Consider the following 21,597-nt stretch of genomic DNA (forward strand, 5'->3'; position numbering starts at 1 on the left):
AGGCAGCCCCGCCCCTTGGAAGGCCGCCTCGCCCCTCGGAGGCAGCCCGGTCCCTTGGAAGGCAGCCCCGCCCCTCGGAGGCAGCCCCGCCCCTTGGAAGGCAGCCCCGCCCCTTGGAAGGCAGCCTCGCCCCTCGGAGGCAGCCCCGCCCCTTGGAAGGCCGCCTCGCCCCTCGGAGGCAGCCCGGTCCCTTGGAAGGCAGCCCCGCCCCTCGGAGGCAGCCCCGCCCCTTGGAAGGCCGCCTCGCCCTTCGGGGCAAATAGGGAGGGGGCGGGGATGGAAGCGGTCGCGCTTCCCTACGTGCCGGCGCGCGGCGCGCTGACGTCATTTCGCGCCGTGCGGCCCGGTTGCCCGCATCTGCCTTTGACGCCGTCACGCCCGCCCCGTCGCTGTCACACAGCCTCTGTGTGCGTGGGGCCCGCGGGAGGCTCCGCCGTAGCTCATTGTTCAGGCAGCCGGGCCTGGGGGGAGGAGGCAGCGGCGGCTTCCAGCTCAACCATCGCCGCGGGCGGGCCCGGGGGAGCTCGCGTCCCCGGATCAGGTCCCTCCCTCCGGCCCGGGCCACAGTGGGAGGTTAGTTCCACGTTGTCAGGGAAGGGGGCGAGCCCTCTCCCGGGGCTCGGTCACCAGGCGACGTCCGCAGCGACCCGAGAGGCCGTCTAGCTCCTGCCCCCTCCCCCACCCCTTGTTTTACAGATGGGGAAACTGAGTCTCAGGGAGGGGAAGTGACCCCTGTCCAGTTGGCAGAGGCCGGATTCGCGCCCGCGGCCTTCCCACTGCCTAACGCGAACTTTCTGCTCTTAATCTCGACGGGTTCTGCGTTCCGCTGGTAGGCTCGGGCCAGCTGGCCTCTGGCTCCCTTCCGCCTCGGGACCGGAGGCAGCCTCACTGGGGGATGAAAGCGCGACATCGGCAACTTCAGAGTTTCCCAGAGTAAGACATTTAAGAGAAAAACGGCGGTTCCCCGGGGGGGGGGGGGGGGGGGGGGGAAACGGGAGGGGGGAGGGGGGCAGCCGAATGTACCTCTGGAAGATGAAAAAATAAAGAAACAAAATCCAACTCTCTCTGACCAAACTAAAGGGCTTTTTCTCAACTCAGAGATTTCCCCCTCCCCCTGCTCCCCCCCCCCCCACACGTGTGGTTGCCTTCATTTTCATTTTACATTGATTTTTGTCCAGAAAACTTTGAATTTTATGTGATCATCACTGACCTATGTGGTGGATCCCGTTCCTTAGGGTCGAAGTTAACCCCATAAATTATCATAAATTTATCATAAAATTATCATAAATCTTAGAGGTCATCTGGCCCGTACTCCTAGTTTTATAGATGAGGAAATAGGTCGAGACAAGCTAGCTCACTCAACGGCACCCATCTTTCCTTGTGAAGGACAGCTTCCTGTGGTTTTTTACTCCAAAAAAATGGTGGAGTGAAAGTGTGGAGCTTATTTGTGGCATATGGCGCGGACTGTTGCCCTAAACAGGCTATCTGCCCAGTTTCTTTCCAGTCTTCCCATAAGTTTTTGTCAGATTTGGAAGTATTTTTGTATTTCTTTGCACTCTGCATTCCTCATGTGGTTTCTTAAATGTTGCCAATGGAATTTAGGGTTGTGGAGAGACCAGAGAAAGTGAATCTAAAGAGTTCTCTGAAAATTTCTGTCCCATGTAAGATAGGCATTGGAAAAAGTCTAGATGTATTTTATCGATACTGCACAATTTTTTTCTTTTAGGATTTTCTTTAACAGTAGTCTAAAAATAATAATCATTGACATTTATAGAGCACTTACAAATTGGAAAAACATATATATGTATGTGTATGTATATATGCATATATACACATATATGCATATACATATATGGATATATGTATATATGCATATATATACATATATGCATATACATATATGGATATATGTATATATGCATATATATACATATGTATATGTATGTATGTATATGTGTGTATATATATATATATATATATAAAATCTTATTTGATCCTTAAAGCAGTCCTGAGAGATGTGATCAATTTAACAAATATGGGTTAAACACCCCCTCTTCAACTGAGGATATAAAATCAAAATGGGAATAGCTCTAAACTTAGCATCACCAGTTCTCAACTCGGGGTTGCTACTGACTGTAGTTTAATATTTTATTATTATGTATAAGTTTTTACTCAGCTCTTTAAAGAAATTTTGCCAAGCAATTAATTTTTTTTTCAACAAACATTTATTAAAAGCTAGATGTTAAAGATGATCCTTGCCCTAATAGACAGGGTCATTTAATAAGGGAAATTGGCCCTCTTAGTTGCAGAGTTGTTTAGGCATTTTTCAGTTGTGTCTGACTCTTCATGACCCTATTTGGAGTTTTCTTGGCAAAGATAATGGAGTGATTTGCCTTTTCCTTCTCCACCTCATTTGACAGATGAGGAAACTGAGGCAAAAATGGCAAAGTGACTTGCCCAGGGTCACACAACTAGTACTTGTTTGAGGCTGGATTTGAATTCAAGGAGATAAGAATTTCTGACTCCAGGCCAGGTACTCTATCCACTGTGATTACCTGTCTTTAATTGCATAAGACAGCTGCAAATTAAAGTTTGCTGTGAAGAAAAACTAATGAAATTTTAGAACTACCAAAAGTAGATTGGGTTTTTTGAGAAGGTTATGGAATCCCTCCCAATCGCCCTAACTGTTTTTTGGGAGTCTTTAGGTATAAGCAGAAAGTCCATTTGCTGAGGGTATTCTAGAAGGGAATCTTTTCTAGTTACTACAAGTTGAACCAATTGTCCATTAAGGCTTCCCCAAGATGAGATTGTTTGAACTCTGTGAACAAGAGTCTTTTCCAGTGATTCAGTTCCTGAGTACTAACAGTTGGGGAGTCTGTCCTTTTTTGAGCATAAAAGAGTTGTTGAGCTGGAAGAAGATTCTAGTCTTAGGGTGTTCTCTTAGACCTCTGAAAACCTAACTGACTTTTCCCCATAGAAAAAATGTTGCCCTAAGCATCACTGATGTGTGGAGCTCAGAGGCGTCTTGGAGGCCAGCTGGCTCGCCCAGCAGGGGCCAGTGCCAGCCTTTCTTTCTCCAGATGAGGAGCCAGTTCAGGGTTTTGTCTGAGGTCATGCAGAGTGTGTCAGAAGCAGAAGCTGAACTTTGGTTCAGAGCCCTTTCAAATGTACCATGCCATCGAGACTAGAACATCCAATTCAGCATCCCTTTGCTAGACAGGGAATGGAGGCCCAAAGAAGCCTCCATGATTTACATGATTTAGACAGTGATGTGAGTAAGTGACAGCCAGGACTCATACCCAGGTCCTCTGATTCCAACCCTGCTTCAGTTACTCATTAAATAAAAATATGTCCCCTGGGCTGAGCAGTTACCTGGGAGTTATCCTTGGTTCTTCCCTCTTCTCCACAGCCAGTCATTTGCCAAGACTTACCAATTTTATCTTCATAGAATCTCTTGCACCTAACTTTTCCCTTTTAATCACAGTCACGATCCTATTTCAGCCTTTCATCACCTCATACGAGCACTGCAGTAAGAGTCCCATGGGCTGACAAACTCTGAATGAGTTTCAGTATCAGGAAGTCTCTCCTGGGCCTTTAATGCTTTCCCCTTCACTGAAGTCTTTTAAGTGGAATTCAGATGATTACTTGTCCTAAATGTTGTAGATGGGATTCATGTTCAAGTGCTGTATAAGCACTTTGTGTTGCCTGCTATGTTTAAATTTCCCAGGGGCTAACCCAGCTTGCTTCATCATTCTCTTAGATTTGTGGCTTTAGGCCCAATTCAGTAATGTTGCCTTTGTCATAGTAAGCTGTTGTATTATTATTGTGTGTCCTTCAAGAAGCTAAACACCAAGTAACCAATCTCTTGACCAACCTACAAGCTTAGTATCTTCTTTTCAGTTGTTGCTCAGATGACTGGACACACGGATTGGTTGCCTTGAAAGTTAGAACATGGATTAAATTGAGTGCTGTCATTTTATAGAGAATAAATTTGAGGCCCGATGAGGCCCACAGAGAACAAGTTTAAGTAGCTACTAAGAATTTGAATTTAGCTCATTTGACTCTAAATCCAGGGGCTTTTTCTTCTACACCATTGTTGTTAGCAATTAAGCACGTTGTACTGGTAGAATCACACCTGTCCAACTTCAGCATATTATGGTTGCTCACTGTACGTTCCTCATTCATTTTTTTCCCCTTTGATTTGATTTGTTCCACCTCTTAAAGAACTGTGTATTTCTTGGAGGAAACCCTGTAGCATTCTAAGTCTGGATACAATTACTGTCATCTATAAATTCATAAGGTAAAGCTGTCTGTTTGGTGGTGAATGAATTCTTTTCTGTTTGGGACTTGAAACCTGTCTCTGCTTTTCATTAGCTTTGTGAATTGGGGCAAATCTTTTAACCTTGTTGAGTCTCATTTTTCTACTTTGTAAAATTATATAGTTGGAGAGGAGTAGCAGATGTATATATAGTTCCTTCCATCTCTATCTTTGTGATGCTATGACTTTTGCACACATCTTCCATGAGAAGACAGCTCATATTCTTAAGGTAGTAGAGTTTATTTTTCAAATGAAAAAGTCACTGTCTTACATTTTAAGATAGGTTATACCAATTCTTTGGGACTTCACATTGCTTAGCCTCAACTCCAGAGCTGCATGAGCTTTTTAGTTTTACTTGATTTAATGATAGATAGGCAATAAAAATGATTTATTTGAAAGTTTCTTGATTCATGCTAATTAGATTTTAATTTCCTGATGTTATTTTATTGTAAAGTTAGGATCACCTAAATTATGGTAATTTATAAATTTTTCCTTCAGAGATTGCAGTATAGCTAATGGTTAATTCCCAATTGACTAAATAAGGAAATTACTAAATTTGAGAGTGGTATCTGTGTAGCTTAAGTGAAGAAAATTAATATATTAGAACTTCAACTTAAGTTTTATTATATTAAAATTTCTTAATTATAACTTAGATTTCATGCAGGAAACAGTGCTCTGAAAGTAGGTTACATAGAAGTCATGCTGATAACTTTTCAGAGAGAATGCATTTGTGAATAAGGCTGTCATGGTTAGTGTATTTATTTCATTTTTCAGCAGTAATGGTAAATTATAAACCTGTTCATGTTGCTATATCATTTGGAAGTATACTATATTTTAGATCAGTAAAAGATTATATCTATTCCCCTGCTAGTGATACTATCTTCAAAAAAGAAGTTTGGATGTTGTTTTTTGAGGGGCAAGGAAGAATTCAGCACAAATAAAGTTTAATTTACAATGAATGTTGTCTTGGTTTTCAAAATAAATGCTGTCTGCTTTTGGAGTTTTATATATTTTGGAATCATTCTCTGAATGCAAATAAGTGCTTTATTTTAAAAAGCTATGTGTTTTTAAGACTATCATTAATTTCTTTGTCAGGTAGGATAAATAATATGTTATCCAGTTGAGGGAACATTATGTTATATAATTTTAGATGGATTAAAGTAGTTGATGCAGCCAGCTATCAAATTTTCTTTTCTCTTATGTGCAGAAAGCAAGCAAAATGCCTAAAAAGAAGACGGGCGCAAGAAAAAAGGCCGAAAGCCGCCGAGAGCGTGAAAAACAGCTAAGAGCAGCAAGAAGCAATGTCAACTTAGCTAAACATCCATGTAACGCTTCAATGGTAATTTCCCTCAATTCATTTTATACACACACACACACACACACACACACACACACACACATACACACACACACACACACACACCCCCCTCTCTCTCTTTGTCCTGGACTTTTAGAATACAAAGAGAAAAACTAGCCACTGCCCTCAAGGAGCTTATATTCTACTGGGTTTACATATATGTTTATTACATATGTGTATATATATATATATTTGAGAGAGAGATAGAGAGAAAGATAAGCTGGAGCCAAATTGTGGAGAGCCTTAAATGCCAAATTGAAGAGTTTATATTTTATTCTAGAGAATTAGGGAACCACTAAAATTTTTTTTAACATGGTCATATTTGTGTTTTAATAATATTAATTTGGCAACTGTATAGAGGCTGAATTGGAGAAGAGAGAGACTATAGAAGCACAGAAACCACTAAGGAGACTATTTCAGTATTTTTAAAGATAATTATCTACGAGTAGAAGGAAGAAGAATAGGAATAAGAGATGCCATGAAGATCAAGCTGATGAGACTTGGCAGCTGAATGGATGTGGAGAAGGAGACAAGAGCCAAAGAAAATTTCCAGTTTGGAGGAGGGATGGATTTTGTTATAATGAATTCTATAAAAATTCCATTTGTTATAATGAATTCTAATAATGAAGACATATTGTGCTTATGATTGTGGCAGAGATACCCAATGGCAGAGATACCCAACAGGCATTTGTTTTTGTATTTTGAATTGTATTTGTATTTTGAATACGAATTCAGGATTTGTATTAAGGAGAGAGATTGAGGCTGAGTATATGGATTTGTGGTAGTCATCAACCAGTGTGTAGATGAGAATCAATCTGTGGGAGTTGATGAGAAACTTGGAATGGGAATGTAGAAAGAAAAGAGGTAATGGTTCAGGGCAGATAGTGATAAAAGCTAGATGATGTTATTTACAAATTATAGTGAAAACTTAAGAGTTCTACTATTTACATTGTGCTGTCACATTTAATTTTAGTCTAGAATTTGATGTCATGGGATGATGTTTATGTCCATGTATGTCCATCTCTTCTGATTTCTGCACTGATTATATTTCATTCCATAAAACACCTAGCAATATGATATGTGTTAAACAGAGCATCTATCTTAATAGGAAGTGTTTCTTTAATTGTCAGTTTAGAAAAGTTGTTTCCAAAATAATGTTTTATATTGATGTAAGGGTATGTTGCTATATCTTTATTTGCTACTCAGGCATTTCAAATTCTGGCTCTTAGGTCATACTTATGAGAAGTTTAATGATGGGCCCTTGGAAGGGATCAGCAAACTTCTGTCCCATTCTCTCCTCTTGCCCTGGTTAGTTAGCATTGGAAGCTTACCAACATTCTTGATCTCTTTTATCTTTGGGATGTTAATATACTGGGATATTTAGAGACTTGAAGGAAATACGCTCTGCGAAAAACTGCATAGCACAGTCTCAGAATCTCCTAGGGATCTTAGGGTGAAAGAATAGTCACTATTATGGCTTACCAGACCTTAAGGACTTGCTATTCTTCTTCAGTGGTTCTGTGGGGACATAGGAGTACCCAAGCTCTCAAAGTGTGGCCATCTAGCTTCAACTCCATCTTCTTAGTCCCTATATCCATGGCTATTGACTCCATACCTTATGAAATGGATGAAGCCCAATAGGAAGGCATAGAGGAGAGGCTTTTATATTGAAAGTGTCAGAGAAATGGCCATAGAGGATTAAGCCATAGTTGGTCAGCAGCAGTCAGAGGTAAGGGAAGGGGAAATAGTGAGTATACTATTGTATTTACTTCTTACTTCCCTAACTCATTTTTCATCTCTGCAGCTCCCTCTACATTCATGATTTTTTTTTTTTTGCTTACCCACTTATACAAATGTATGGTGTAGTTATTTTTGCCAGCTGAATCTCCAAAAAAGTACCTAGCTATTTTCACTGATTCTTGATTATCACAGATATTAACTACACCAGATATGGGGTTGTCTGTGCACATTCAATTCTTTCTCTTGAAGGAACTGTCCTAGTTGGAGTTGGAGTGAGATGAGGAGCCAGATAGATGATTCAGTACTTACTTGGGTTTCCCAATTATGACCCTCCTCAGTTTGAATCTTTTTACCAGGATTATTTCTCCACCATCTCCTCTTCTTCCTGATCTTCCTTCAAACCTTAGCCCAGGTGTCCTCTCTTTTCTTTGAAGTCTTGATATTCCCTCAGTAACAAAGGATTATTTTATATTGGTCTAGCATATTCCTTGGACGGAGTAGTAATGGGATAAATGTTACATTTTTCTGAATTTTGCTTATACAGATGATCCTTCCCTTTTCTGTTTCATGTTTTCTACGTGCTTCTTACCCGTGTTTCCTACACACTTCTTACCCCTGCCCATTTTTGTAGATTGCCTTTCCAGGAGGAATTCCTCTCTGGTTTTTGTAGCAAATATGGGAATGAACAATGTAGGCTAACAATTTCTGGGCTGCTTGTGGGATTATTCGAAGATGTAAAGTAGCATTTGATACATCCTCATCTGCCTTTTAAAAACAATCTCCCCATATTCATCATGTCCCACTGAGCTATGTTGGAAGCTTTCCCTACTTTAAAATTTTATACCTCTCTTATTCTCATGATTTTGCTTATCTTTTTTTAAGTCCTTGTTTCTTTTACCATTTCCTCTATTCTTTTAATTTCTTATGTTTGCCTTTTTTCATTCCTGGATATAACTTTTTCTTGTGATAACTCCAATTTTTCCCTGTCTTCTTTCTGTTTCCATATCTCAGCATCTTATATATATATCATGTGATATGTGATTTTACCCAAGCCTAATATTCCTAGTTATGTTTGTATATATTCACCTAAAATGTGTATTGACTTAATCAAAATTATAACCTTTGTAAATTCTCATTACCATCTTATGCCAATAGAAAGAAGTTTTTAATGTTTGTTTGTTTTTTTCTTACAGGAATGTGATAAATGTCAAAGGTAAAAAATTAACTATTATTTCTTTGTTCTTTTCATTATGAAATTTTTACTTCATTTTTTTTTATAATTTGTTGATTTCACTTTTTTTTTATTTCACATAAGGCGACAGAAGAATAGAGCATTTTGTTACTTTTGTAATTCTGTGCAGAAGCTACCCTTGTGCGCACAATGTGGTAAGTATATATGACAAAAGACACATTTCTTTCTCTTTGCAGAGCATTATGTTTGTAATGTCAATAGGTTTTGATCTGAACCTGAATGTTCTTTACAAGCAACCTTATAATTGCTTGTAATAAGCAATCTGTCTCCCAGATAAACTTAATGTTAAAATATACTGCCTTTTGAGTAGCAGAAAAGTAAATTGTCCTTTTAACTAAGAATCAATAAAATCCAGAGGAAAAAATGAGAGGTTTAGGCTACCCCTTTTTAAAGAAAAATCGTAATTTTTTATATAACTAATATTCTACATCTTAATTATAGAGATTCACTTATTTAGAAATCAATCCCTTTTGTTAACACTTGCTAACTGATGGATATGAAATGGACCCTCTTTGCATTTCACTAATAATTTGAAGATTTTTTTTTAATAAATATGGCTAGTAATAGCTTGGACAGTTCTTATTTTTTGGATATTAAAAAAAAAACTTATTATTTGTTCTTGTTTTTGTTGTTATTGTTGTTGCCAGGTACTTAGCAGATACCTTGGGATTCTTCAATCCCTTCTACCAACCTATTTTCAGTTCAGAATAGAGTAGGATGTGGTATTTACTACTTAATTGAGATAATAAGAATGGCACCTGTCATCATGAAAGGTCATTCAATCTAAAAGAGAAGCAGGTTTATAAACGATTTATATGCGTTCATGAGTGATAGATACAGGATGAAAAGAGAGTTTGCAGTATAAGGGTGTAACCTTTGAAAGTAATGTTGTAGAGAGCTATTTATTTATCATACTGTTATACAAACTATTTTGATGTCATTTTTAGAGCTAGGTACAGAAAAACTAAGCTGAGTAAATCACTGATCTACCGTGTAAGTTAATTTGGAATATGTTGTCTAAAAAATGTGAATCTGGGTGTTACATAAGGAAGTTGAAGAAAGATTGAGAGATCATTTTCCTAACTTTGGGAAGTAGACCATGATAAGTGAGTAAAGGATTATTATTTCATGGGTAATAGTAGATTATTCCAATTATTCCATTCATTATTCCAGTGAGAAGGAAGCATTTTTGATGTATGCTGTACCAACATCCCCATGCTGGATCGTTGCTGGGATAGAACTGTTTCCTTATTTTCTGGTACATCTCTCATCCCCAGCAACCTTATTGCCTGTCTCATGGGTTTTGTTCCATAAGCAGGCAGAAATGTTGTAAAATGGTGATTGAGATTTATATAATCCTTAATGGTTTACTTTTCCTCTTGATTTTTTTGTCATCCTACTGGGCCACAGGTTGGGATTGTTCATTTTATCAGCAGTGATTTCCATTGACTTTTTCTGGAGTCATTGGTTTCTACATCAGATTTAAAATAATTTATTTTTCTGAAAATGGTTAGCATGACTAATCAAATATATAAATTCACATGGAATAAGTTCTGTAAATATTATTTGTCTTGATTTCAGACTTGATATAATGCTGTAAGATGAAAATTATCCATAATATTAAAACTGATTTAAAATATCTATCTATACACACACACACACACACACACACACGCACACACATATACAATGTGAAATAATGTGATTTTTAAAAAAATTTAAGCATTTTCATAGAATCTTAGTGGAATGAAACTTAAGAGTTCAAATAGCCCCAAGTAGTTATTTGGCAGATGAGGAAACAGACCCAGAGAGATTGTGTCACATAAGTAGTAATTAATGGAAAAGCTAGGTCTAGAATCTGTGTGTCCTGATTCCCATTCTATTTCCCCCCTCCCCTCCACAGAACCAGGCTGAATATTAAGTTGGATAATAAACATAACAGAAGTAGATGATTATTAAATAGTAATGAGTACATTTTTAAGTGTGACATATATAATTTCTTTTTTTGTGTCACAAGATTCTTAATATTGATACTAGATTATAAATTTGTGCATAAACTTATATTTGGTGTGATTTTGTATGTAAATAACTATTGCACAAAATATTTATTTAGATTTACTAATATTACTTATCTTGAAAGAATTCCCATGCGAAGTTAGATATCTTAGTTATAACCACTCTCCTAGTCCCTCAGATAAGTAATAAAGAATGTTGATTTAATTTATTTTACTCTTGGACTTCTGTAGGAGAGTTCACTAAGGAAAAAAAAGAAGAAAGCTTAGTAGATATTTTTGTATTACTCTTCAAAGTTAGTTTAAAACATTTTTGAATTTTTTTTTTTTAAACATAGGAAAAACAAAATGTATGATGAAGTCTTCAGATTGTGTCATAAAGCATGCTGGTGTATATAGTACTGGCCTTTCAATGGTGGTAAGCATTGTCTGTCTTTCTAACCCATATGAGTCACTCTGAATTGTCAACCCTTGTGGATTATTCATGGATGATTTTTAATCCCCAAATAACTTCTGCTTTATTACTCGTGTATATATTTTTTTGTTATTATGATCAAGGAATGCAAATTGTAGGAATAATAGTAGGAAGATGTATTTTATCTATGATTTGCCCCTTGTTAGAGAATGTTACTCAGTTTTGATTTAATGAAAGATTTTCAGCTAGGTATTTTTCAGTATCTTAAGAGCCCTAACCAAGATTCAGGTCTTTTGTTAAATAAACAGTTAACTTAGGTCAAGTGTTAGAAACAAAAGGATTTTCAACTAGTACTTTTTTATTTGAAAACTTAGCTCAATGTCCGTCTCCCAAGGAGACCTTTGCTTTTCCTTCTTTTTCTGTATTCTCTCCTCCAATGATTTCATCAGCCCCAGTGGATTCAGTTATCACTATGGAGATGATTCCCAGATCTATATACCTGAATCTCTCTTCTGTTCTCCATTGTGGCATCAACGACTTGTCTTGAACATTTTGGACCGAATGTCCAGTAGACCTCTCAGGGGTCATAGCTTGTTATCTTTTCCCTAAATCCTCCCTCTTCCTTTACTGATGTTGTCCTAGTAGCCTGGGGTCTTTCAGTCTAGGTATCGTCCTTGAATCTTTGTTCTTTCTCATTTCCCCATATGCAATAATTTCTAAGAACTGTTGATTTTACTTTTGTAATTCTTGTTATATATGTACCCAACCCTCCTCTAACACATCTCATCCTGGTGTAAGTCATCATTACTTGACATCTAGACTTTTACGGTAGACTTCCAGTTGGTTCCACTTCATCAAGTTTCTCCTCACTGCAGTCCATCCTTCACTCAGCTGCTAAAGTGATCCCTGAAGGACTAGGTCATCTCCCCTTATTTATTAAATTCCAGTGGCTCTCTGTAAAAGCCTCCATTTGACTTTTTAAACCCTTCACACCCAACCTTTTTGTACCTTTCTGGCCTTTTCCTGTTTTTCCAGCCCTATAATTTGCCTCTCTTTCCACTATGATCCAGCAACAGTGACCTCCTTACTGTTTCTCTTATGAGATAATTGATGAGGTAATATATATTGGGCCTTTATGAGGTGCTTTCAGAACCAAAAGTATCTTTTGCATTCTCTGCTTTCAAATATTATTGCAAACTTGATTCCACTGTTTCTTGGTAGCTTACTTTGTCTAATAGCCTTATCCTTTTTTTGGGGGGTGTAATTTTCTTTTTCAGTTATTTTTTCTATCTCCCTATCTCATATTTTCCCCTTCATTGGAAAAAAAGGAAAAGAAGCTGTGTACATATATGCATAGTCAAGCAAAACAAATTCTCCTTTAAAAAAAATCCCCTAAGGTGTATGAATGGGAAATATAATTACTTCTATTTAGTAGATGGACAAACCAATAAAACCATTTAAATATAATCAAACATAATTAGGGCACATATCTAGTAAAGTGCTGTATTTCAGAATTATGGCTCATTTAGTGGCATGTGCATTAGCATTCCATTTTAAAAGCCAAAAACATTCTGCAGATTTACTCTTCCATGTTTTGTTACCACTGTACAAGATCGAAGAGTTTTATTAGAAGAACATTTATTATGTGTACCTTTTTAGCTTGCAATAGAGCTAGAGTAACTGACTTTAGAGGTTGGTTTGTATTAAATTTTAGCATTGTCAAGAAAGATGCATTTTGAGTGGTCATAGAAAAACAACATCAGCTGTCTTTTTAAACAACACTTTTAGCTTTTGAATCTCATTTACCCAAGAAAAACTTCACAATTCTTTAGAAATTATATGTGAATACTCTTTTTTTTCTTTTTGAAAGTAAAAAAAAAAAAGTTGATGCTAAAGTTCATTCAATTATAAGAAGCCCTTACCAAAGGAGAAGTTCATGAATTCTACATTAAAATTAAAATTTATTCTGGGGGATCTAAGTGAAAGAGCTATTGTGCCTAGGCTCTCAGTTGATTTAATGATGTGTAATAGTATGTCTAATGTGAAGTAAATAAATAGGCTGTTGATTTGATGGATTTTATGCTGTTATTCCCTTTCCTTCTGTTTCTTATGATTTCCAAGTGCATATAGTGAGTAGATGTTGACTCTTCAGGCAACAGTATTTGTGTCCTAGGTGAACTTTCCTGCTATGAAACTATTTATTGCACTAAAAGCAGATGATTTATTACATGTATAAGCTTTGAAATTATTACATGTATAAGTCAGTGGCAAAGACCAATATTTCTCCCCTCTCCCCCCCCCCCCCCCCCCCCCCCCCCCTTTTGGTTACAGGGTGCCATCTGTGATTTCTGTGAAGCTTGGGTTTGCCATGGGAGGAAATGTCTGAGTACACATGCTTGTCTCTGCCCTCTTACTGATGCAGAATGTGTTGAATGTGAAAGAGGTGTATGGGACCACGGTAAGTTATTAGAAATATTTTGTAGGGGGCAATTAGGTGGCACAGTGGATAGAGCACCAGCCCTTGAAGTCAGGAGGACCTGAGTTCACATCTGGTCTCAGACAGCTAACACTTCCTAGCTGTGTGACTATGTGACTCTGAGAAAGTCACTTAAGCCCAAATGTCTCAGAAAAAAAAATATATATATTTTATAAAGTGTGTGTGTGTGGGGAAAGATATTCTACTTTATTAGATAGGTAGGATGTATTTTTTTAATATCATTCAGAATGTTGCTTGTAAAGTTATTTCTAGAGTTATAGTTAATGGAAATAGTTTTATGTCAGTTGTTGGGAATTGTATTAATTGTCATGACAGTGTGGAAAGGGGCACATATTAATGGCTTTGTCTACCCAAGCAATGGGAACAAATAGTCTCATTTAGGGATTGTGAATATTATTTGATGTTTTAAGTACAGAGTTCTGGCCCATAACATTGTTAGGGCCAGAAATATTTGAGAAGGGACAAAGAAGGGCAGTGGGGAAGAAGGGATAATGAGGATCATAAGCTAGCTCCCCAAGTAGTCTGACAGTATCAGAACAAAAATTGCCAGATTTTTTTACATTCCTCTTCAATAGTACATCATTTTTAAAAGCAGTGTTACTTAAGATTACTTAACTTTACTGTGTCAACATGTTTGGGTATTGTCTTGGGCATTCCAACAGGAGGCAGAATGTTCAGCTGCTCTTTTTGCCATAACTTCCTGTGTGAAGATGATCAATTTGAACATCAAGCCAGCTGCCAGGTTTTAGATGCAGAAACATTTAAATGTAAGTAATTTTCATTGAAGTTGTTATGTCTATCTAAGGTATTTTCCTTTAAGAATATTAATATTTGGTGGGGAAAATAGCATACTTCCCTTGAAAACCTTCCATGATAATTTAAGTGAATATTGATTTTTTTTCCATTAATGGATGAAACAATTCCAATACACGTAGCCTACTGACTTTAGATTACTACTATTTTTGTAAGTGAAACAACTTATTTTCCATAAGACTTGATACTTAGATAGTTTGGGTAGGCTAAGTTTCTTCATTCAAAACGTTCAAAGGCATATATATATATATGTGTGTGTATATATATATATATGTGTGTGTGTATATATATATATACACATATACTTTATTACAAGAAGTATTTTAGATGTGTTCCTTATCTCTAGTTTTTAAGATATGTTCATCTACTAAGGGATTTTTAAGATTACCATCTTGTACTATTTCTAGGCTAATAGACAAAAGTTTCAGAGACTATTATAGGAATGTTTGGAATTATGAATCAAGTTTCAGCCCTTTAGACACATTGCAAGAATGTGTAGCAAAACACTGATATTTTTCCTTTGTGCATTTTATAGCACATTGAATAAAAGGCAGGGAATTGTGAATGATAGGGTTATAATTCTGTCATCTTTTAGAGATTCAGTAAGAGATGCAAGCAAAGCCTCAAAGCTCTATAATCATCAGTATCCCAAGAAGAAATGATCACTCTATCATTGATGTGTGATATTAAAGTCAGTCTCATTGTAAATTCAAAATGTTGTTCTGTTTGCTATAATGAATTCTTAAAGGCCTTTTTTCTCTCTCCCATCTGGTTTGTTTTTCATTTTCTCACTTACCAACTGCTGTTGGGATATGAGAAGGCTCTTGAAATGTCATCTCAGTTGTTCCATATTAGAATAGGCTACTTTTATCCCCCAATTGGTTGAATACAATAATTTATGCATTTGACATAACTGACTTGTAGGAATTATTTTATTTAAGTTATAGCAATATTCTAGAGTGTAGCTCAAACCAGATTAAAATGTAATTGGGAAGTATTCAACAAGATAAATGAAAAGATAAGAAAACATAGATAATATTATATTTTAAAACTAAGTCAAAATGTAGTCCTGCGGGGGTCCTTGTATATTACTATTTCTATTTGAGTTTGACATCTCTGCATTATTGCATGCTTTATATAAGCAGAGTCATCATTACCTCTGAAAGAAAAGTATACTAGAAAATTGTGCTGTATATTTTAAGAACATGCTGCTGGAAGAGAATTTCAAAATTAAAATTAGGCAAAGAAACTCCATGCTATTGGAATATTTTAAATCTCTTTGGTAAATATCCACTTTTCTTGATCAGTGAACTTTTTAGAGGTTTAGTGGATAGAATGCTTGAGTTCAAATTCTGCTCCAGACTCTAGGTGTGTGACTAGTTAAGCAGCAAGTCATTTAACAACCCTTAATTCTCAGTTAAATCAGTGAGATAACATGTCAGGCATATTCCAGATCGTAAAGCATTGTATAAATTCCAGCTGCTGTTATTATGAACACTTAACGTTTTTCTCACATACATAATGCAGCCATAGAGTTATGGATGGGGGCTGGCAGGCAGTATTCATTTAACGGCTGAAGGGCAAACAGAGACATGGAGGGGAGAGATGGATCTGGGCAGGCCTGGATTCCCACCTGGCCCCTCTATCTAAGACATAGCCTAAGGGGAGAGTGATTGGGACCACAAGGAAATTGGCTGAGCCAGCATGAATTTCATCTCTTGGATGTAGCCACTCAAGGGATCTATCACTTTAGGGTATTAATGTGTTTGTGAAACATTCTAGGGAGAAGGTAGTAGCAGTATTACCCAATGAAATGGGAATGAGCACTGGGGAACAAGCCAAGTCTGCAGAAAGCTTCATGTTATACCCAACCAGATTGAAGGATCCTGGGAATATAGATATAACTGGCAGGAAGAAAAAACATGAAAAATAGAACTGATCTGCCAGTGTTTCTTAAAAACAAAATTCTTAATATCGATGACAGTAGATCAACCAAATTTGTACTCTTAACACCGAAGTACTTGATGTACTTTTCTAAAGTCCATTCCCAAATCCAATACTTCTGTTTCCTTTGCTCATCCTTTTAGCAAACTTTTTATTCTATCCACTTACCTTATACAGGTAGGGGTTTGGCAGGGTGAGGTGCTAGTATCTGAACCCCCAAAATCAGAGGCTGGTATCAGTAATGGTGTTGGGTGGGGTAGCCCTTTGAAAAACCTATGGCGTGTATAGGGGGACTAAAGGAAAGGCCTTCCCTTGGATCCAAGAGGATAAAGGTGATTTGTTACTCCTACGGTTAAGGATGATGGGGGTAGCAATATGTTAGCTGCTGGGGAATTGGAGAAACCTGTAGTACCTAGGGAAAGGCAAAGTTCCAAGAATGAAAATAGTGTCTGCAGGTTTGGTTGATTTCCCTTTTCTTCATTGGGGGTCCATTTTGATTGTGTGTGTGTGTTCTTGTTTTCAAGTTTAAACTTGGGTACAGAAGACTTAGAAGTTCTAAGGGTTCCTCCTTAGATCCAAATTTGTAGAAAATAGCAGTGGCAGATTCAGCTTGAAAATGACAAAACGCTTGTCTTTTCCCCCAGGTGTTTCCTGTAATCGTCTGGGACAGCACTCGTGCCTCCGGTGTAAGGTAGAAATGGCTCCATTGTGTATCTTAGCTCAGGTTTTCCTTTACTTTCTTACTCAGCAACAAGTTCTTGGATTGTTCATTTAGAGCATGTTATTGGAAGGAATTTGAGTGATAATACCCAATGGTTGAACTCTCCCTCACTTTACATAGAAAACAGCCATCAAGAGGGGCTAAGTCCCATTCCCTTGCCTGTAGTCACATAATAGCAGAATTGGGATCAAAGCCTAGCGCTCTGAATGCCATCTGAGCTCTTTCCATGATTTCTTCTCCCTCATTAGGGGAAGTTACAACATGCAAAAGGATCCTCTGGGTTTTTATAAATTTCATATAAATGGACCTTTTTTCCCTCTTATTAAAAAAAAAAAAAAATATATATATATATATATTGTTACCAGAAAGGAGAGATATATCTGGAATCAAGAGGAGCTGAGTTCAAGTTTGACTTTAGACACTAAAGATGGCTCTGGGTAAATAAATTACTCTTCATTTGTAAAATGGGGATAATAATGGCATCTGTCTGCTTTCAAGGTTGTTGTCAGGCTAAAATAAGAGAGTATTTGTAAAGTGCTTTCCAGATCTTAAAAGTGCTATAAAAATATAAGTTATCATTAATTGTTTTAACTTGCATAATCCATTATTGACAATGACCGTTGTATTTAGCCAGAGTTTTCGTAGATTGATTATTTTTTCCTACAATTTAAATGATAAAAGCAAAAAGACTACATCATTCACATTCCCTTTCCTCCATTGTTGTCCCTTAGAGGAGTCCTTAACCTTGGTGGATAGAGAAAAAGGGGGGAGAATAAACATTTATATAGCTCTAACCCCTCCTTTGTGCTGGGGACTGTGCTTAGTGCGTCACAAATATTATCTCATTTGAACCTCACAACGACCCTTAGAGGTAGGTGATGATATTATCATAGTGGAGGAAATGGAGACATGAATGACCCGAGGTCACTCAGCTTGTCAGTGCCTGACTGACTCCAGGCCCAGCACATTATCCACTGTCCCACTTAAGCTACCTGTTGTAACTAGCATTTGTATAAATCTTTTAAGTTTTGTAAAGCACTTTACAGGTATTAACTCATTTTATATTCAGAACATCCCTGGAAGGTAAATGTTCAATTTACTATTATTATTCCCATTTTGCAGATAGAGGTTAAATAAAGAGTCACAGCTAGTAAAAGGTCTCGTAAAAGGCATGATTTGAACTTGGGGCTTCTTGATTCTACAGACAGATTCATGAGTTTGCTTTAGCTTGTTTACAAGTCAATATATAAACATTTATCTAACTTTCTATCCATTGACTTACTCATTTATTTCTCTTCTTTACTCAAGATTTTGATAATTATATTTAAATATACTTGGTTTCCTTTGGAATCCTGTACAGTTTTTGATGCATTTAGAAACATTATTCTGAGAAAAGTGGGCTGTAGGTTACCAGATTGCAAAAAGGATCCACGACTTAAAACAGCAAAGAAAGCTGTGCCTTAGATGTTTCCACAGTATTGTGGGTCACTTAACCATTTCCTAGCCAGAGTAAACTTTTTAATAGTTTTTTCTTACAAGGCCATGTCCAGCCTTAACTTTTTCCTTCTTTTTGGATCAGATTGCTAATCGATAGTGTGATTATCAATTTGTAACTTTAATTGCATCTGTTATTATTGTGGGGGGCGAAATCATTTTTGGTATTGAGTGCCCTCTGTCTGTGGTGTGCTACATGTGTTAGGGGGATGCCACCCTGTAGCAAGTTTAAAGTCTTCAATTTTAAAATTATGGGCTAATCCAGACTTTATTTCCCTGAGGAACTCCTAGCTGACTTTATTCTTTCCCAGAAGTGAGATTTCTCTGATCCTCTGGAAGCTTTCTTTCTCTCTATGCTCAATCAGGACTATTTCATGAACTTTGTTAAAGGCATGTCACACTTATTCCTTTCTCTTCTGTTTAGGCCTGTTTCTGTGATGATCATACAAGGAGCAAAGTGTTTAAACAAGAAAAAGGAAAAGAACCTCCCTGTCCTAAATGTGGCCATGAAACTCAAGAGACAAAGGATCTGAGCATGTCAAGTAAGACTTTTCTTAGTGTTCATTCGTAGGCCTTAGAGTTGTGTGGGGTATTTTGTGTGCTTTGTGTTTTCATGTAGGTAAGAAAACTGGACTTGGCACTTTTGTTTTCCAGCTTCTCTCCTCTCCTGACCCTGTTCCCTTCTTCCTATCAATTTATGGTTAACTATTAAATTTAGAAGAAATATTTGGTGATTATTTTAAGTTTGATCATAATCACAAAATGAGAGGCATCATGGGATAGTGGATAGGGAACAGGCAACAGAGTTGGGAAGGTCTGCCTCTGCTACATATCAGCTGTCTGACACTGGACAAATCGCTGTCCCAGGAACTAGGACCACATGGCAAAGAGAATTTGCCAGTTTGCATTGATAGAGAGTGTTTTCTTAACCAGGAGTTCCTATCACCAAAGAAATTACGTGTTCAATAAAAATGAAAAAGGATATTGGGGCTAAAATGTACTTTGGGCATCATCTAGCCCAACTTCTTCTTTTTACATAAGAGGAAAATGAAAATAGATGTGATTTTTAGTGTTCTTATATGACATTTTTAAAGTTATTATCTAGTAAGACTTTGGGTGAAGGGGTCCAAAAAGTATGTTGAAAATGTAGTTCAATTTCTAAGAAAACGCAGTTCACAGTTTCTAAGATAACTTTTTAACCTTTTATATTAAACACTTCAAAATTCCCATATTAGCTTTATAAATGGCAGAAATCTGCTTAATTAGGAAAATTGACATTGCTGTGATCAGATGAAAAATCTGAGGTGTATTTTTTTATAGACTAACTATATCTATTAGGCTAACCCAATTGCTGATTTGTTTTTCAGTTGTAGAAAAATAGGAGCAAATCTGTTTTTCATTGTATCTTTTTCATATATAGATACACACATACACATTTTATTTTTTAAAGAATAAGATATATGAAGTCATCCTAGGAGAGTCATGTGAGTTATAAGAATACAAACTCAAGAATGAATTTTTGTTGTACAAGATTCTAACCCAGTCAAAAAAAACCTGTTTTTTTTCTATTATAGTAAAGAAATTAGATTTGATAATTTCATATTATGTCAGTGTTCTTGTGTTTTCACAAAATAGTTCTCCACCCCTAATACATTTGTGTATCTTTTCTGTTTTCCTATCACTGTAAAAAACTAGGCCACAAACCAGCAATATTGCCGGCCTGGGACACGAGTCACAGGTGCTGTGGCCTGTCAGAGACTGGCCTTTGTTAGTTTTACTTGATAATAGAGATGGCGACGCTCTTGATTAAATGATTCTTGCTATATACAGTTCATTATTGTTGCTTTATATTTGTGTCTTGCAGAAGTGTCTGTCATACACAAGTTATATAGTTTGTTGGAGGATAATCTTCTGTGTATGTTTTATTTTTTCACTGCATTAGTTGCTTTTCCATTAAGAATAGAATAGGACGTTTGGAATGAAATTGGAGCATTTAAGAAAGGACTTTAAATTTGATTGGGCAGGGTTGTCAGAAAGCAGCCAATTATTAGAATTATTTCATATATCTCAGAAGAAGGATCTTGAAAAATGGTGGGTACTGACTTTATGCCTCTGTCTTCTTGTAGCTCGCTCCTTAAAATTTGGCCGGCAAAGCGGAGGCGAAGAAGTGGATGGAGCTGCTGGGTATGATGGCTATTGGAAGAATATTACATCAGAACCGGCGTACCCAGAAGAAGAAGATGACGATTACGAAGGAGAAGAGGATGAGGAGGAAGAGGAGGAGGGGGGAGGAGGAGCAGGAGAAAGAGGAGGATCAGGAGAAAGCGGAGCAGGAGGAGGAGAAAAAGGAGGAGGAGGAGAAAAAGGAGGAGGAGGAAAAGATTCAGATATAGAGACCACAGATCTATTCAGTAATATGAATTTAGGAAAAAGTTATACCAGTGGCTATGGTCAATATGAAGAGGCCGAAGACTAAGAATGAACATTTCTTCCACATCTGTGGATAGTATCTGACAGGAGAGAGAGAGAGAGAGAGAGTGCGTGTGTTTGTGTGTGTGTATATTTGTGTGTGTTTGAGTTTGTTTGGTCAATTGTGTATATGAGGTTTTCAAAAGTAGTTAGGCTTTGTGCTAAAGTGTTGCCATGCTTATTAAGGGAAAAGGGGCATAGATCTTTTATAGAAAACTCAAAATCAGATTTGTGGCACAAGGAAAATGATTATTCTTATTCACTAAAGTATTGAAGCATCATGGATGAGATTGTTCCTGATTATTATCTTGTGGCTTTACAACAGAACTGGAAATATGGGAATGGTAGTATAGAAGATAATTGTATTTGTTGGAAATTAAAGTTTCATTTTTTCTTAATATTGTCTAATTCCATCTTGTCATTTCACAAGCTGTGTTATTTGCAGAAGTTTATTAATGTATGTCCCTCATGCCAATAGATAACCAGAGTTCTGGTATATAATATATATTCTGAAATGTCATTAAATATTCATGTTGTATTAATTTTTGAATTGGCCTTACTTTTT

At 37.1% G+C, this 21,597-nt stretch overlaps 1 protein-coding gene across 3 annotated transcripts; it reads left to right on the top strand.

Moving 5' to 3' along the window:
- The first annotated feature begins 338 nt into the window (after positions 1-338).
- On the top strand, positions 339-21,430 carry ZNF330 (zinc finger protein 330). Of its 3 annotated transcripts, XM_031944190.1 has the most exons (11): positions 339-573; positions 697-933; positions 5,526-5,657; positions 8,609-8,628; positions 8,731-8,801; positions 11,018-11,097; positions 13,426-13,552; positions 14,254-14,358; positions 16,993-17,039; positions 18,988-19,105; positions 20,690-21,430. In XM_031944190.1, exons 3-11 carry the CDS (start codon positions 5,538-5,540, stop codon positions 21,037-21,039), a joined length of 1,038 nt encoding a protein of 345 aa, XP_031800050.1. In that variant the 5' UTR covers positions 339-573; positions 697-933; positions 5,526-5,537; the 3' UTR covers positions 21,040-21,430. The 3 variants fall into 3 exon arrangements, with proteins under 3 accessions (XP_031800050.1, XP_031800049.1, XP_031800051.1); XM_031944189.1 differs by having other exon boundaries at positions 339-933; XM_031944191.1 differs by lacking the exon at positions 697-933.
- Positions 21,431-21,597: the final 167 nt, after the last annotated feature.

This window comes from Sarcophilus harrisii, chromosome 6 (assembly GCF_902635505.1).
Source record: "Sarcophilus harrisii chromosome 6, mSarHar1.11, whole genome shotgun sequence".
NCBI classification, from domain to species: domain Eukaryota; kingdom Metazoa; phylum Chordata; class Mammalia; order Dasyuromorphia; family Dasyuridae; genus Sarcophilus; species Sarcophilus harrisii.